We start from the raw sequence: 17,568 nt of genomic DNA on the forward strand, positions 1-17,568 counted from the left end.
AAAGCGATGCCATAAAATACCTCTGATCTGTAGGAATTTAAAGATAAAAACTCACGATTGTAGTGTATTGTCTATGGAAAAGTTTTACAGACCTTAGTACAGTTCATAACGTTAATAGTATGGGCTAAAAATTTCAGGGAATTTTTTTATGGTATTTCCAAGGAAATTTGGTGACGGGACTGAAAAAAATTAATAGTTCAATTAAAAAAAAAACACCCTAATGTACATATATACGCCCATTGTTTCATACGAAATCTGCGTTGTCACTGACAACCAAAGGCCGAACTTCACGTTTTGTTAAAAAGTCAATGTGTCGAAGGACTGACGCGACGTCAAAGTGTCACAACATTGTGTTGTTACGAGTAGTAGAAAATTCGAGCTGTGCCGTAAAACACAAACAAATGAAGGCCGATTGTTACCGCTTCCCCTGCCGCTCTAACAGCTATGTACGTATACATACAAATTTCAATTTATGATTTTTAGCTTTTGCCTTCGTCGCGAAAAACCGCTTGTTGACAAAGGTATGCTCGGTGAGAGGTATATATTTTATGAATGAATCAATTTTATACGTTGAATGTGCGCTAGTGTTCATGAATGAAAATTTTGTTGCTGTGTAATTTATTATAAACTAGAGGACCCGTCCACGCTTCACTGTGGCTGATACATAGGTAATACTACTACTACCATCTACATATATGATCTATATTAGATTAGTTAATGAAATATAGCATTTTTTTAAAGCAACTTGTGTCAGTTTACAAAAAAATGGATCATAAAGCAATTCGTGTGTTAATAAAGCATTGCTTTTTGGGGGAAAATACTGCTGAGTTTGGGCTCAGGGAAATCCATCGTTAAAAAGATATTTGTTAAGCTAGAAACAGGCGAAATGAACACCGACGACAGTAATGCTCTAAAAAGGCAAAAGCTCTGTGCAAAGTGGGTGCCTCGTAAGTTCATAATTGAACGAATAACTGATTCTGAGAAGTGAGTGTTCTTTAATCGTAATAAAACTGAATTCTTGCGTCGGTGTGTGACAATAGAAACATAGCTCCACCATTTCCCACTGGAGTCCAATCGGCATTCATTCTAGGGGACTGCACATGATGAACCGGTTCTCAAGCGTGGAAAGACGAAAAAGTCGGCTGGAATGACATCAGTATTTTGGGATGCACGTTAACGACTGATTACTGAGCCAGTTATAATCTATTTCACTGCGTATTTGGTTGCAGTTCTTTTCTACTATTCCAAATACTTAGCAATTGTATTATTTTTGGGAAAGAATCTGTTAAAAATTGTACACATATATTCAAATGATTAAAAATAGCGTATCAAGTCCTTTAATACGAGTATATAATAGACACATGAATACATAAATACAAATACTCATTTATTCGATGCCTACTTACCTGCGTGTATTCAAACACACTTTTTAACAAACAAAAAAAAAAACAATTAAAATATTTACTTACAATTTTTCCAGCATACTTCGTATGTTTAACAAAAACAATAAGCAAGTTTGCATAAGCAAGAGAATAAACATAAAATATAATTATAACATATAGTAAAAAACAAAACAAGAGAGGCAAAAAATACAAGCATATATACGAGTATAAGCACCTTTAGCTTTCTTCAATTCCATTTCGTGCTCTCCCTCTATTGCAACCTTATGCTTACAGACGGCTTAGAATCTGAATTTCTTTATATACCCTACACTGGGTACCAAATTATTAAAAATATTAATTTTAATTAATTTTCAAAAAAAAAGGTAATCGTAACTTTCCGTAAATAAATTAACGGAACGGTTAAGTAAACCTCACAAATTACGTTTGTTGGAACGAATATAAAAAAAATCATTTTCACTAAATATACATAAGTTTGTGGACACAACCATACAAAAAGATCGGGTATACAAAAAAGTATTAACTTGAACAATATACATGCTATCATACATACTTATATGCTTTTTTACACACAGTGTATAAACTTACATACTACACTTACATATGCATATACATACACATATACATACATAATAAATACACTTGCTTACATTTAAAATTTAAAATACATATTTGCATATGCAGCATTTAAAAAAAGGAAAATACTTCTTTTCTATTACGTTTTCTCGCACCTTTCACCTTTGCGCAAAAATATAAGTACATTTACATACAAACATACGGCAAAATCTGCCTGTGACGCAAAACAAAAAATCTCAAAAAAAACCAAAAATTCAAAGTCCACATTTGCAATTATCCAGCAATACCTCTTGTTCTTTGGCAAACAAAAACAAGCAGGATTGTGGACAAAAAGCTAATTGATCTCTCTAACGAGCTCTCAATTGCTTACGAACAAAGCATAACAAACAATTCGTGCATACTTATGTACAAAGCATATTGATCTCTTCGACGAGCTCTCAATTGCACAAAACATAAGCAACTTCATACGCACATACAAACATACATATAAGTCCAAGTATTAGGGTGTACCTAAATAAAAAATCATTCGGACATCAAATATTTTGATAAATAAAAAATGTAATTAATTCAAATATATTTTCAAACTAAAATATAAATAAAAAATATTATTTCGCAAAAATGGTTAATAACGACACCAATCAAAATACACCTGCAGGAGCTGCAAATCAGGTTGCTAAATTAATTTCACAAAGTGACAGTTTAATAAGATACTGCACTAGATTTGCCTCCTCACCGATACACGAAAACTCGGAATCGCTACTAGAAATAAAAAATCAAAATCTAAAAAATTTTTGGACTCGCCTCCAAGCGGCTTATGACGCCATTGTAGATTCTAACGATTCAGATCTACCACACAATTTTAAATTATCTGCTTACGATATTTACGAAAACTGCTTGGACCAATATGAAGAAACGAAAGCTATGATCTCCGATCAATTAAAGCTCATTAAAGCAATTGCACCTACTCCCCACAGTAGAGTAGAGCTGCCACAAATAGACAATCAAGAGGCAAGTTCAGGCATCCAACTCTAGGTGCCTGCATGTGATACAGAAACCTTTTAAGGAGGTTATGAAGAATGGCCGTCCTTCCGGGACATGTTCACAGCCATTTACATCAACCATCCACAACTATCAAAGGCACAAAAACTGTATCACCTCCGATACAAAACAAAAGGCCAAGCAGGCGAAATAGTTAAACAGTTCGCATTAAATGACGACAATTTCAATTTGGCTTGGGAAGCTCCAAAAACTAGATTTGAAAGCGAAAGAATACTGGTCGATAAACAAGTAACGACACCAATGAACTTGCCAAAAGTTAAGAAAGGAACAAGTGTAGAATTCATCAAACTAGAATCCACTGTTTCAAATTGCTTGTCGATTCTATAGACACTAAATATTCCCACAGATAGCTGGGATCCTATTCTGGTTAACATATGCACCGCCGCATTACCAGAAAAGTCGTTACTTCTATGGGAGCAATCGCTCTCATCACGAAAAAAGTGCCCAACGTGGCAACAAATGAAAGATTTTCTCACCACCCAATATGAAATTGCGGAAAGGTTAGAAGAAAAACTATTCAAAACTAAGAACAAAAACGACCAAAATGGAAGCTTAAATAGACCCCAAGTTAGAAGCAAAAACAAATCAAACAAAATTTTTAACAATACACAATCGTTCAGATCCGAACAAAGAATACATACGTCATGCGAACTATGCACAAGAGGGCAAAGCTAAAATCTTGCGAAAAGTTTAAAAAACTTAATATAAATGAAAGGAACAACTTTGTCAGATCAAACAGACTCTGTACAAACTGCTTGTCCAATGCACACAATCTTAAAAATTGCAAAAGCAAATTTAATTGCTTATATTGTCACAAAAGACACAACTCAATGCTTCATTACAGCAGATATCCCATCTCACCTCAAAGAATACACAAAGAACCACAGGTTTAATTGCAAAAGCAAATCCTGAAACCCAAAATTCGAAAAATTGCCAAGAGACAGCATGTTGCTCAAAGGCACAAAAAGCTCAAACGCTGCACATCGAAACACAAAGTGGACCAGTTTCAAAACTAGTTACCACCATACCAAAACAAGGCCACTATAATAACAAATGCCTTAATTCACAATTAAGGAAATTTCAAAAGTCAAGGAAAATTCTCCCTATAATAAACAAAACTGTCGAAGGTCAGTATTGTGAATACTTCTCCAAAGCCACAACTACTCGACCAAATAATGGCCGGTACGTCGTACGACTACCACTAGAGCCACAATTTTCCAATACCTCACATATTGGTAGGAAAACCAAAGTAAAATTTCGGTCTAACAATATTAGAAACTCAAATATATGTTACTTTTCGACCCCGCAGGATGGCTTTCGCCAATAATGGAAAAAACACAATCCTGAATAAATCCTAGATCGGGGGCGGGCTACTAAACGCCAAATTAGTGCATAAGCACTTAAACATAAAATAAAACAAAAGTGTCTCGAAAAGTAAAAACACAAAAAAAATCGACACTTTTCATACAATATTGCCCCACAGAGGCCTAAATTGTAAAATAGAAAAAAAAAACTAAAAAAAAGCAGATATCGCTCTTATCGCCCCTACATAAGCGCTCCTCATAAGGGTAGTTGGTGAGAATCTGTTGTAAAGCATGAACATCCCACTTAAAAAATTTTAATTCTAATGAAGCCGTTCGCAATTACCGGCCACTCTCTCGCAAGATCCCTCTATTGGCACAGCCCTAACTCCAGGGCTAGGGAGTACCCATTCTGGCCATATCTGAGCCAGGCATGGAGCTACTATCCTTCATAAGCCAAGAATAAATTAAATGCAAACAATTGCCGATCATACAGAAAAGGCAAATAACAAACAATCCACTTAATAAAACGATAAAACAAAAAAATCGCAAACACAAAAGGTTTTCAGTCAATCGAATAAACCCGCAAAATAAAGTTGCATCTCTTAAGCACCTACCCGCATATTAAAAAGCACATTCAAATACATGTGGCATGTTTAAAACCAAAATCCGTTCTCTACACACACGGATAAATACGAGTATATTACAACTCCAATACTTCTGCTGTCAGAACGTATTCCGCGCTTTGGCTACTCTACCAGGAGTACCCCGAAATAAATGCTTATACATACGCAATACTAGGCAAAATATTCGCCTAGGGGGCCCAGGATGTTTAAATGAGTTACGCGTCCACCCCCTCTACTCGGTAAAACTGGCGCATCCACACTTCTGCATTCATCAACCTACTCAACAAAAAGGATGGGAAAAAAGGATAGCGGGGTCAATTCGATCGATACAAGCCACGCATCAACATTCATCTACGAGTACAAGATTTTCACTGAGACACTGCGCCAGGTCAACATCTCTACTCTACCGCGAGTAAACCTCTCGATCTCCATCCGTAAAAACTCGACAGCTCCAGCACGTCGGAAAAGGGTTATCGCCGCCCCGTTCGTCGACACTTATTTATTAAAATTTAGTTTTATAACGTTTTAATTATACAAATTAAATTATTATAATCAAATTGTGCAAATACAAACAAAATTTGTTTTTATTAAACCTAAATTTTGTATACTTTTATTCACGCAGTATTTGGAAAAGTATTTATTAAAATTTTCTCTTTCTTCTCTGCTATATTCTGTACTATTTTGCTGAAACGGGGTTACTAAAAATGGCTTTAATGGATATGCACTATCTCCAGCTATCCATTGCGAGGTTGACAAAACTCTATTGGGATGTTTTGAGAGCAAACATCCCGAGAACATTTTCGCATCATGAAAACTTCCTGGGTAACCAAGTGTAAGTTGTTTTATGCGTAGCCGATGATCACAAATAACTTGAATTTTTACAGAATATTGGCGCTTACGGGAAAAAAAATATTTCGTGATTCCTCACAGGTGCTTCGGCCAACTTAATTTTAGACCCATCAATGTATCCAACACACCCAGGCATTTCTTTTCTGTTGCTGCAATAAGCTTTAATCGCTCCCTTTCATCGGGCCAGTATAAAAACCTGTGTTTCAAGTTAATAATAGCTTTAAAAACTCGCCTGGTTACGATTTGAATGGTACCGCCATCTCCTATACCAAACAAGGATGCCACTTTACGAACCGAAAGTCCTTCACCTGATGATCCTAATCGAAAAAGGAAGATCTTAAGTTGAGTATCGATCGAAAGTTGTGCTGCGTTATAATCATTTCGAAACACATCATCATCTTTTATTAAGTTTAGAAGGTAAGCAAATTCTGTTTGGTTTAAGCGCATCATTTGGCAAAATCTGTTTTCGTCAAAATGCTTTAATACATTCCGCTCCCAATGGTTCGACTTAGGAACTCCTAAGTGAGCACTTCGGCGATTGTTCAATAATATAAGCATATTCACTCTAAATTGTTCATCCACTTCTTCCTGCTCATCGTCATCACCTAAAAGAATTACATTTGCAAAAAATTTTTGGAGGAAATAATGGACAACTTACTTAATTCCAACATGAGTATGTCTTGTAAGTATTTTTCGCAAATTGCAGCTATTAATTTGCTCTTTTCACTTCTTCTAGGCATTTTAATTTTTATGAATTTTTTCTGTTTTGTTTGAATCAGCTGATTAATTGCAGAAATAGCGCATGCAATAGTGCAGTGGTTCCCAAACTTATTTTGTCTACCGCCCACTTTGAGAATAAATATTTTTTTAGCGCCCCCATTTAAAAACCACTATAACTTCAAATTAATTATTGTGACCTATATATGTATATTAGGGTGTCCGTTATTTACCAAATTGATTATTTTTGACGAGACGCCCCTTAAACTTTTAGTTTTCCATCTAAAAAAAAATATCAGACCATAAAAAGCCCTTAATTTTCCTAATAAACCTTGCCCCAAACACGATACATTTCCCCTTGAAATTACATGGGATTTTGCCACTTTTTACAAATATTTTTTTTCTCTGGAACTTTCTCGTTTGTAGGAATAAAAAAGTCATATTCTTATACAGAATTGAATGCTCTACAAAAAACGTCGAACAAAACAATTGAATTTTACAAAAAAAAAATTTCAATTTGCCGTAAAAGTTCGAAAATTCCAGAAATTACCCAGAAGTTTAACCTTGAATATCTTTTAAAGGGGTGAGTATATCGAAAAATTGTCCAGACGTTTTTTGTAGAGCATTCAATTCTGTATAAGAATATGACTTTTTTATTCCTACAAACGAGAAAGTTCCAGAGAAAAAAAAAATATTTGTAAAAAGTGGCAAAATCCCATGTAATTTCAATGAGAAATGTATCGTGTTTGGGGCAAGGTTTATTACGAAAATTAAGGGCTTTTTATGGTCTGCTATTTTTTTTTAGATGGAAAACTAAAAGTTTAGGGGCGTCTCGTCAAAAATAATCAATTTGGTAAATAACGGACACCCTAAAGCATATTGACGGAAACGAAACTTTTACTATAACCAACAACTTGAATCCTGAGCGCAGTAGGTAACATACAACGGCGCTTAGGTCTCAAGTTAATTCTTACGGGCTCCACCTGCCAATAAGAATGATTATTGAAACACAACTTTATAGTATTAAAACAGAGAATCTTTTATTAAAAATAAAACTAAAATAATCGATCCATATATAAAAACTAATGTGTAGGATGAATCTGATGCTGTTTAATAAGTCTGTTAATATCAGGTTCCAATTTACACAAGAACAGTCGCAAGTCGCCACGTTCGGTAACAAGCAAACGATTTCTATTTTTAGTAAGCAGTGTTGTCACAGCACTAAATCCACTTTCACACAAATATGACGATGGGAATGCTATCAAGAATCGTTGAACGATTGATCACAATCGAGGGTACAATTGCGAGATCGGCTTTTGTAGCCAAAATTCTTGGTAACCATTTTTGAACTTGATTTTTATTTCCTCGTTTGTTGTCAATTCTATAAGTTCTTCTTCCAGCTGAGGTGACATTGCTGTGTTCACATTTGAAAACGGATCCAACACCCAGTCTGGTATTTCTAAGTTCAAAATGTCCTGGTATCGTTCGGTGAAGTCAATGTGGAGGTTTTCCAAATGTTGGCAGTAGGAAAACGATTCGTCGTTACTGCATGATACTGATAAATTCGGAAAATTGTGAAACTCACATCTGTCCAGATTCTTTTTGTGTTGAAGCAGTTTGGCTGTGAAAGCAGCAACGACGTTTTTTGTTTTACTTAAATTTAGTTTATCGCCTTGCAGTTGGAGATTTATGTCGTTGAACAATTTATACAGGTCTGTCATCTAAGCTATATCATTCTTTGATGTTATGAGCTTGTCTTGAAATTCTGTATCTTTAGTTTCCAAGAACTCTATAACAGAGCCAAACAGGTTGTAGAATCGAGTCAGACAATTGCCTCTTGATAGCCAACGAACTTCAGTATGAAACAACAAACGATTGAAATCCTCCTCATTAGTAACACAAAGCTGATGAAATAATCTATCATTCAAAGAGCTGTTGCGGATTTTATTGACTGCTTTGATGACATATTGCAGTGATTGAAATAGTTTTTCACTGAAGTTTCTAGCAAATAAATGTTGTCCATGAATAACGCAATGTACACCAAGGACATCTGGAATTTTATTTTTTAAGTGCGCTATTAAGCCTTTATGGCACCCTATCATAGCCGGAGCACCATCCGTAGCAATTGAAATAATATTTTTCAAAGGAATCTCTTTCTCATCGCAAAACTTTTCCAATATATTGAATATGGTTTCGCCTTTTGTATCGGTCTCTAAATTTTTAGCAAATAATAGTTCTTCAGATATTTTCTCATCTTTAATAAACCTCACGTAAGACAACAACAATGCTTCATTAGTTGGTAAAGTGGACTCATCGAGCTGAATTGAGAATTGGCTTGTCCTCAGGTGATCGCACAATGATTCTTCAATGTTTTCAGCCATCTCATCAATTCGTCTTTGCACAGAATTATTACTCAAATGAATTTTTCGGATAATATCTGCGGCCGGTTTATGAAGCACGGTAGTTATTACTTAATTTATTGCTGGCAATATTAACTCTTCTCCGATGTTATGTGGTTTGCCTTTTTTATCAATTAACAAAGAGATATTGTACGAAGCTCGAAGTCCGTCGTCATCTTGCTTAGCAGCCGCCGAAAATAGTTTTGCTACACTTGGCTGAGTATTATGCTTCTTCTCTAGGTCTTGAAAATTTGCTACATTCTTGTCTCTCTTATCTAGATGCATTTTATTCAAATGATCTTGCAGTCTTGAAGGCTTCATTGCTTCATTCGAAAATGTTTTTAGACATATAAGACACAAAGGCGAGGATGGGTTTGTGGGATTTTCAATGAATCCGAATGTAATAAATTCTCTTCTTTTTTACTTCCGACACTGTTTTGCTTTGAGAAATACGTTTAACTTCACGAGTAATGTAAAGGAGGCGTAAGTGCTCATCTATTGCGCGCAAAACCACAAATGAATATAAAATAAATATTACATTGTTTATATAGGAATGCTTAAGCACAATTATTATATAGTAGTCCAAAAATATAAATTCTTATTTTTCCTAGAAATACATTTGTAAAAAAAAGGATCTTTATCCTTTGTTTTCCCCCCCAGAAATACATTTGTAAGAAAGGATAAAGATCCTTTTTTTATTTTCCACATAAAAGATTTAAGGAGTTCAAAAGCTCAAAACGTGCGCTACATCAGCTACCTACCCGACGTCATTTCGCAAGTGATAAAATAAATTTTTCAAGAGCTCAAAGCATGCGCTACATCAGCTCGAACCTACCTACCCTACACCTTTGCGCAAATGATTATATTATGATAGCAAATGCCCACGTACAGATTTGGCAATGGCAATAGCAATACGTTTGACAGTTAGTATTCTATAAATTCTATCCTGTCGAGATGCCCCGTTATGAAACGGAGCGATTGACATGATTTTCATTTTTTCTATATTCCATAAAATATAACAGATATATGAACTACGCGGAGAGAAATATAGAACCGAGTTTGAGCAATCTTTAAATTCATATTAGTTGATGTTCTCAAGATGTTGTTGAGAGTCGAGAGCTCATGTAGCCGTTGTCTAAGAGGCCTGCTAGCTAAATAAAATTACAAATAACGCCCTAGGCTTCTACATAACGCCCCCATTTTCTTTTTGGGTCTCTTACCGCCCCCTTGACACCTGTAGCGCCCACAAGGGGCGTTATCGCCCACTTTGGGAAACACTGCAATAGTGCATTAAATAGTACAGGGCGCTCACAAGATTCATTTTACAACTATCATAATTTAATAGGCAATAGACCAAATACGACAAATAGTACGACTTGTGAACTCCCTAATAGTTTTGCGCATAACTTTTAATTCACGCTCAGCTCTCTTCAAGCGAAAATGTTAAAATTTCTCCTGCCGAGCTGGCAGTGGTGAAACTCTTCCATCTCGACCGAGTTAGCCAAAAATATTTTTACGATCTCCGCGCCGTGAACCTTCTCTATGATAAACGTTCCCTGTAGAAGCGTTACGATCACGTATATAGGCGTTACGTCACGTATGTCAAAATACGAAATACAGACTTTTACGTGACGAGTGATACGTTCACGGATGTAACGATTTGACCCTTGATTTTTGCTAAAGGTCATGGCGATTGTTTGGAACCGATAAGACATTTTTAATATCACAACAGAAAATAGCCTTGACAATTGCATCGCCAAGGAATTGCAGCTACTTTGCTAGATTATGAGCAAAGGACGCACAAGCATTCATAATTAACCAAACACAGCATCCAGGAATAAAGGGATGTTCAACTTATTCCAGTGTGAGAACGCTTCAAAATTAGCGTTTCTTATAACATTTTCTATTATGGCCATATTGGACAAAATAATAATTTTTGGGCATTTAAATTAAAACACCCAACATTTAGTAAGAATAAAAATTACTATATAGTGGTTATATAATAAATAGAGAATCTATTAAATCTTTATATGATATGTTAAAACAACTGACTTTTGACCTTTCAGTACCCAATAAAAGGTTTTAAGCGTTTTAGCTCTTAATCAATAAATGTCTTTAATAATTTTCGTCGATTTGAAAAATTATTGCACCATTGGAAAGCTACATCCACCCTGAGTAACGTTGGCTATATTTATTGCTCGAAAACATTGGTGATCTTTATTAAAACTTAACTAACGTAATCCAAGGTATAAAAAGTGCCCTAACTTCTTTCGTAGCATGCGCTGCGATACATATTGATGATAGAACAAAAGTATGTTCTACAATATTAAAGAACATATCAATCTCTACAAAAAATATTGCGACAGCATATGCCTAATTATTATAGTTATGTTACAAAAAGAGTTTTTGCATTAAAAAATATATGTTTAAATACCACCGCTATAAAATATCCTTTATTTATTCGTTGGTATTAATCCTTATCAAAATAAATGATTTTCTTTATAAGACTACTTTAATCCCAATACATAACATTTGGAATTATTAAATTTTGACATTCCATTCGAAGGATATCACGAACTTAAAAATGTTAGTTATTTGAAAAATGTCGCGTGGTTGCTGCCCACACCGTTCAGTTAGATGGTACAGTAACAAGCGATTTAGGCACCACTAGGGTACAGGAGGGAGGTTAATGTCAAGGAATAAAAAATATATCAATATCTACAACAAATCTTGGTGAAGAATTATGTAGGTAGCCACGCGGTTCATTCGCGTGATTGTCTCCCTACGGCAGGTAACTAACATTGAGCATATTTTTACTATTTGAATTGCAAATTTTTTTGTCCAACTTAAAAAGTTCGTCTGAAAAGTAATTATAAATTGTGACAGTGAGTAAATGTCTATTCTTTGTAGTATTTTCTCACTTTGTTAATAGTAAGTATTTATCAATTTATCCTTATTTTATCTAAGTTATACTTAAAACAAAAACAAGTCAACATTGTGCCCAGGAGAAAAACGTCTCAACTTTCTAAAAGTTGGTCCCAAGCGAGATTAGCAAAAATATGACGTATTCGAGAATCCTCTTCGGAAAATTCAGATCGTTTCGCCAATCAGAGAGCGTATGCGTCACAATCACGGACAACAGAATCGAGCGCCGGACGTTTGCAACGGCTTGCTGAAAATCGTGAACGAATCTTACAAACCCGGGCAAACGAATTTAGCGCCGATTCGTTACAATATGCATTAATATTTGTATCAGGAGACATTATGTGACTATTCCTCAACAGAATGCCTTACGAAATAAGACGATCTAATGTATGCAATATTATGCCTACCGTTTAATGATTAGGACCAACTATTTTAACATAACGCACTATTACAAAAATTTTATTTGCCGAAACCAACAAAACCTTAGAGCGGATGACTACAAGGTGCGATCAAAAGTAAACAGGATTAAAAAAAAAAAACAGAATAAATGGTTTTTTCGCCAAAATCAATTTATTTTATTCAAAATAGTCTCCTTCTGCTTCAATACAGCTTTTTACACGGTCCAAAAGCATGTTGAATGAGTGTTTTGGCTCGTTGGCCGGTATGGTCGCCAGTATGCCGGTGAAAGCCTTTTGAGTGGCCTCTACGTCTACATAACTAGTAATTAGTAATAAGTATCATTCTAGTTAGTATAAATAGAAGTAAGAACCATGTAATAAGTTAGTCTTAAGAGTATAACTAACGAGAACACATTTCGGTGCAGCACAAAATATACTATTTTCATTCATTTTTACTTCTGGTAAAAATTAACTAGCGCCCATGTTATTTCTGAAAAGTGTTAATCAGGGGTGTTGTGGAATCTGATAGTTGTCGGAATCAGAATTCAAACCGTTCAAAAAAAGTAGTAGCTGTCATGAATTCAGATATTATTAGTTTGATATTCGACACATAATTTGTATCGGTTTTGGGTTTCACGGAAACCAATTTTATCGGTTTAGCTATCAGAAACAAAGCAAGAAGATAGTGGCTCACAGATTTGAAATTAGAGATGGCGATGCATTCCGAAAAAGATCGATTTTTAAATCGATTCGAATCGTGACCCGATGAATCGATCCACAAAAAAATCAAGATCTAAAATATCGATTTCCAAAAATCGATCTTTTTTCCAATTTTCTATTACAATATAAGTATTAATCAATTTTATTAATAATAAGACGGATGTTATAATTAACGATCTTTAATTAGTTAAGTCAGGGACTTCGATAATAACAATTATTTTTATTACCATATCAAAGTATCAGATCCGATAGAACGAGACATTTATTTTCAAAGTTGACAAGTTTTAGGTTACAAAGCATCCAAAGGATCCAAGCGGTTCCGCTCATCAGTTGCGATGATTCCGGCAATTAAAGAAAGGCGTTCACAAGGAACAGATGATCCCACAATACTCATATACATCATGGCTATATACAATGACCAGTTAAGCCTAAGTAGCTTTGACTATTATGCGAGTCAGTCCAAACATCTGCAGTTAAAGATAATGCTTCTACTTCTTCTATTTTTAATTTCAGTTGTGTCGAAAGAATGTCATATTTATCGTCAATCATATGAGTAATTGTTTTGCTGGCTGGAATTTTATAAAGCGGTGCTACTACTTTCATTAAATATTGAAATCCTGTTTTTTCCACAGTATTGAGATGTAAACCATCCTTTGCTATCATGGAGACTATTGCATCTGTATTTATTTCGTTGTTCACAGTATGTTTAATAAATAGTCACTTAGTCAAAAAACGAACAAACAACAAACAAATTAATCGAATGATGTGATGACGCAATCGCAGAACAGATAAAAAAAGTCATAGATTATAAAAGTAACTTTTTTCTATTGAAGAGAAGTATTTTTTTATGAGCAAATGAATTTTTTCGAAAAGAAAGAAGTCGCACGATGCCATATCAGGTAAATACGGGGGGTGGTTAAAGACTAAAATGTGAGTTTTGACCAAATAATCGGTCAGAAGCGTCGATCGATTAGACGGCCCATTAGGGTGCAACGAACGCCAACTTTCATCTTCGCGATTTTCGGGCCAAACACGTCGAATACGGCGCACCAAACGCTTGAAAACTCCAAGGTAGAATACCGCATTAACGTTTTGGCCAGATGAACAAATTCTTTGTGTACAATACCCTTGGAATCATAAAAACAAATCAGCATAGTCTTCACTTTTGACTTCTCCATGCGCGATTTTTTGTGTTTCGGCTAGTCCAGTGCCTTCCATTCAGCACTCTGGCGTTTCGTTTCGGGATCGTATTGGAAACATCACGTTTCGTCACCAGTCACAATATTGTGAAGGAAGTTTTTGTCCTTTTTGACCTCTTTCATGATGTCCTCCGAATGTTGGATTCTGAGCAATTTTTCGTCGTCAGTCAATTTGTGCGGAACAAACTGTGCACACACCTTTCGTAAGCCCAAATTTTCAATCAAAATGCGATAAATCGATGTTTTGGAGATGTTCAATTCCATTTCCATGAATTTCCATGATGACTTCGGATGATTTTTGATGAATTCACTCACAGTTTTGATCGAATTTTCGGTGATCACGGATTTTGATTGGTCCATTTATCTCCTCACGGCCAATTTAAAAATCGTTGAAACCACTCGTGCACTCTGATACGGTATAGGCTATCATCGCTATAAACTTGTTTCATCAATTGATACGTTTCGGTAAAAGTTTTACCAATTTTAAAAAATTTAATGTTAGTTCTTTGTTCGAAGCTAATTTTCGCAGCGATAACACAAACTTACTGACACTTAAAACGCAATAACTTCTCTTCCAATTGATGAAATGTTATGAAATTCTCACTGGACAATCGATAAAGATAGCAGATTCTAACGCTCTAGTCGACATATAGATGGCGCCACGAGGGGCGCTGGATTCAAAAAGTTCTGTATACTTTGGAAGCACCCACCCGCAATTTGTATATTCATTTGAGGGATGCTTTGAACCAAGACGCAAGCGTAAATGCCGTCAATACGTCAGCATGTCATCCTGCCGTCTTCATTTACAGGGTATTCGAAGTATCTGCATGAAAAGATGCAAGATGTTATGACATATGTGCGCAATTATGGAAGGCCTGACCTTTTTATAACTTCCACCTGTAATCAAGCAGGTACTTTTTCCCGGTCAGCGATGACATCATCGCTCGAGTGTTTCACTTTAAAATGAAAAAACTTCAAATAATCACAAAAGACGCGATTTTTGGACCGGTCAAATGTTGTATGCTAACTATAGAGTGGCAGAAAAGAGGATTGCCACATTGTCATATGTTATTTTGGCTGAACTCAAAAATACAGTCCCATAAAATTGTTGACATAATAGTTGCCGAGCTACCTAATAAAGACGAAGACTCAGTGTTCTTTGAAATAGTCACACAAATGGGTAAGAAAATTTGATTTCGCCTTGGCATATGTTCAAAAAAATATCTACGACATTTTGTAACTCAAACCCAAATCGGTGAGGATGGATATCCCATTTATAGACGACGCGACACCTACAACGGAGGGCAAGTCGCTACCTTAAATGTGGGAGGAAAAACAGTATACATGGACAAAAGATGGATCGTTCCATATTCTCCAATATTGTGTCGATCTTTCAACGCTTACGTTGAATATTGTCATTTTTTACAAACCATTAAATACATATGTAAATACATCAACAAAAGATCGGATCAAGTAACTTTCAGTGTCAGAAATGCTCATGACGAAGTTGAAAATTATTGGAACGGCCGGTACATCAGTACATCTGAAGCAGTGTGGAGGTTATTAGAGTTCACTATACATGACAGACAAGCTACCGTAATACCCTTCGCAGTACACTTAGAAAACGGACAACGAGTATACTTCTCAGGGGAAATCATGCAAAATATAGTGGAAAATCCATTAAAAACGACACTCACGGCGTTTTTTGACCAGTGCAATAGTGACGAATTTGCTAAAACACTACTTTATCACGAAGTTCAAAATTACTATACTAGGGTTTGAGCATATCAATATTATCGGCATACGCTAGCAGCTATACACTCTTATAAAAGATTGCAGATGCTCGATTAAGTTCTGCAACTCGAACTATTTTCTCCAGCAACAGATTGAAGAAGTCGCACGATAGGGAGTCGCCTTGTCTGAAACCTCGTTTGGTATCGAACGGCTCGGAGAGGTCCTTCCAGATCCTGACGGAGCTTTTGGTGCTGCTCAACGTCAGTTCACACAGCCGTATTAGTTTAGCGGGGGATGGAGTCATGTGTAGAAGTTCACGCAAGTAAGGAAAGTTTTCTGATCGCCATTAACTTGGGAGTGGCCAGAAACGATTCTTTTACATATGACTCAAGCAGCTCACGACTTCCGGTCTCTGACCAAGTATCCTCTGGGTAGCCTAAGAACATCCGTTTGAAGGCGAGCTAAAGTGAGAAGGCGCAACATCCCCTCCGCAGGGTTGTGCGCTGGGTTTGGGACCCGCCACGTAAAAAATCACACCAAAGAATAGGAACAACAAGCCTCGGAAGAGTTAATCCCCTTTTGATGACGACCATGGTAAACGAAATTGAAGTAGTAGATGAAATATATGCAAAATGCAATATTTGCAAAACAAAAATTTCATATAAAACATATTTAACAACCAAGAGTTTCAACTGCTTATGGAATATTTTAATTTAATATAATTAAATTTTTAATTTTACATATTTGAAAGGTTTTGTGATGAATTTAAAAAATTAGCTTAGAGTACAAATTGAAACTCTTTTTATGGTTGCAATATTCATAAATATTTAAAGTAAGTTTTTAATAACACTTTGTAATATATTATATGAATTTTTTATTAAAATGGAGTTACTTTTATTGTTTTATATTTATTTATTCTTTTATTAAGATGCTCTTATAATTATTTCGCTTAACTGAATATTATTTAATTTAAAACAAGAATTGTAATTAATTAATTTCAGAACAAAATATGGAATAAAAAAATTACGGGGTTTTAATATTTTCAAAACATTCTGATCGATTATGGAATTCCCGTCATTAGTTTTTCTTTGAAAATATTAAAAGCGGATCATACCAACATACAAATGAATACAATGGGGTTTTAATATTTTCAAAACATTCTGATCGATTATGGAATTCCCGCCATTAGTTTTTCTTTGAAAATATTAAAAGCGGATCATACCAACATACAAATGAACTATGCAATTAGCTCTAAGTTTCAGGTAGCCGAACCACTCCAACATTTGTGAAAATGTAGTGAAAAGAAAGGCGGAAAAACTTGACTCGAGTTACAGGAACCAAAAGACAATAACGACAAAAGGTTCCGTCGTTCCCACGACAGTCGGGTGTACGTAACTGGAAGGGTCCCGGACTTTTATTCGGCCAAACACTCTCAAATCGGCAGAATCTGCCGCTACAACAACAACAAAAAGTCTCCGTTTGAACGTCGACTTAGTTGCGATCGCAATAGCAATATAAAATCACAGTGATATAAAAATAGCAATCACTAAAATCACATATATCGAAAAATCGCAATAACCAAGAGTTTCAACTGCTTATGGAATATTTTAATTTAATATAATTAAATTTTTAATTTTACATATTTGAAAGGTTTTGTGATGAATT

The 17,568-nt window shown here is 35.3% G+C and overlaps 2 protein-coding genes across 2 annotated transcripts in view; both read right to left on the minus strand.

Moving 5' to 3' along the window:
* Positions 1 to 17,568, minus strand: part of LOC125779273 (uncharacterized) — an 854,525-nt gene that overhangs the window by 262,798 nt on the left and 574,159 nt on the right. The gene's annotated exons all lie outside the window — the stretch shown is intronic.
* On the minus strand, positions 4,969 to 7,085 carry LOC125779492 (uncharacterized). The gene is made up of 2 exons (XM_049460852.1): positions 6,470 to 7,085; positions 4,969 to 6,416 (listed from the first exon to the last, which is right to left on the minus strand). The coding sequence occupies exons 1-2, from the start codon at positions 6,549 to 6,551 to the stop codon at positions 5,887 to 5,889; spliced, it is 612 nt and encodes a 203-aa protein (XP_049316809.1). The 5' UTR covers positions 6,552 to 7,085; the 3' UTR covers positions 4,969 to 5,886.

This window comes from Bactrocera dorsalis, chromosome 6 (genome assembly GCF_023373825.1).
Source record: "Bactrocera dorsalis isolate Fly_Bdor chromosome 6, ASM2337382v1, whole genome shotgun sequence".
Lineage (NCBI taxonomy): Eukaryota > Metazoa > Arthropoda > Insecta > Diptera > Tephritidae > Bactrocera > Bactrocera dorsalis.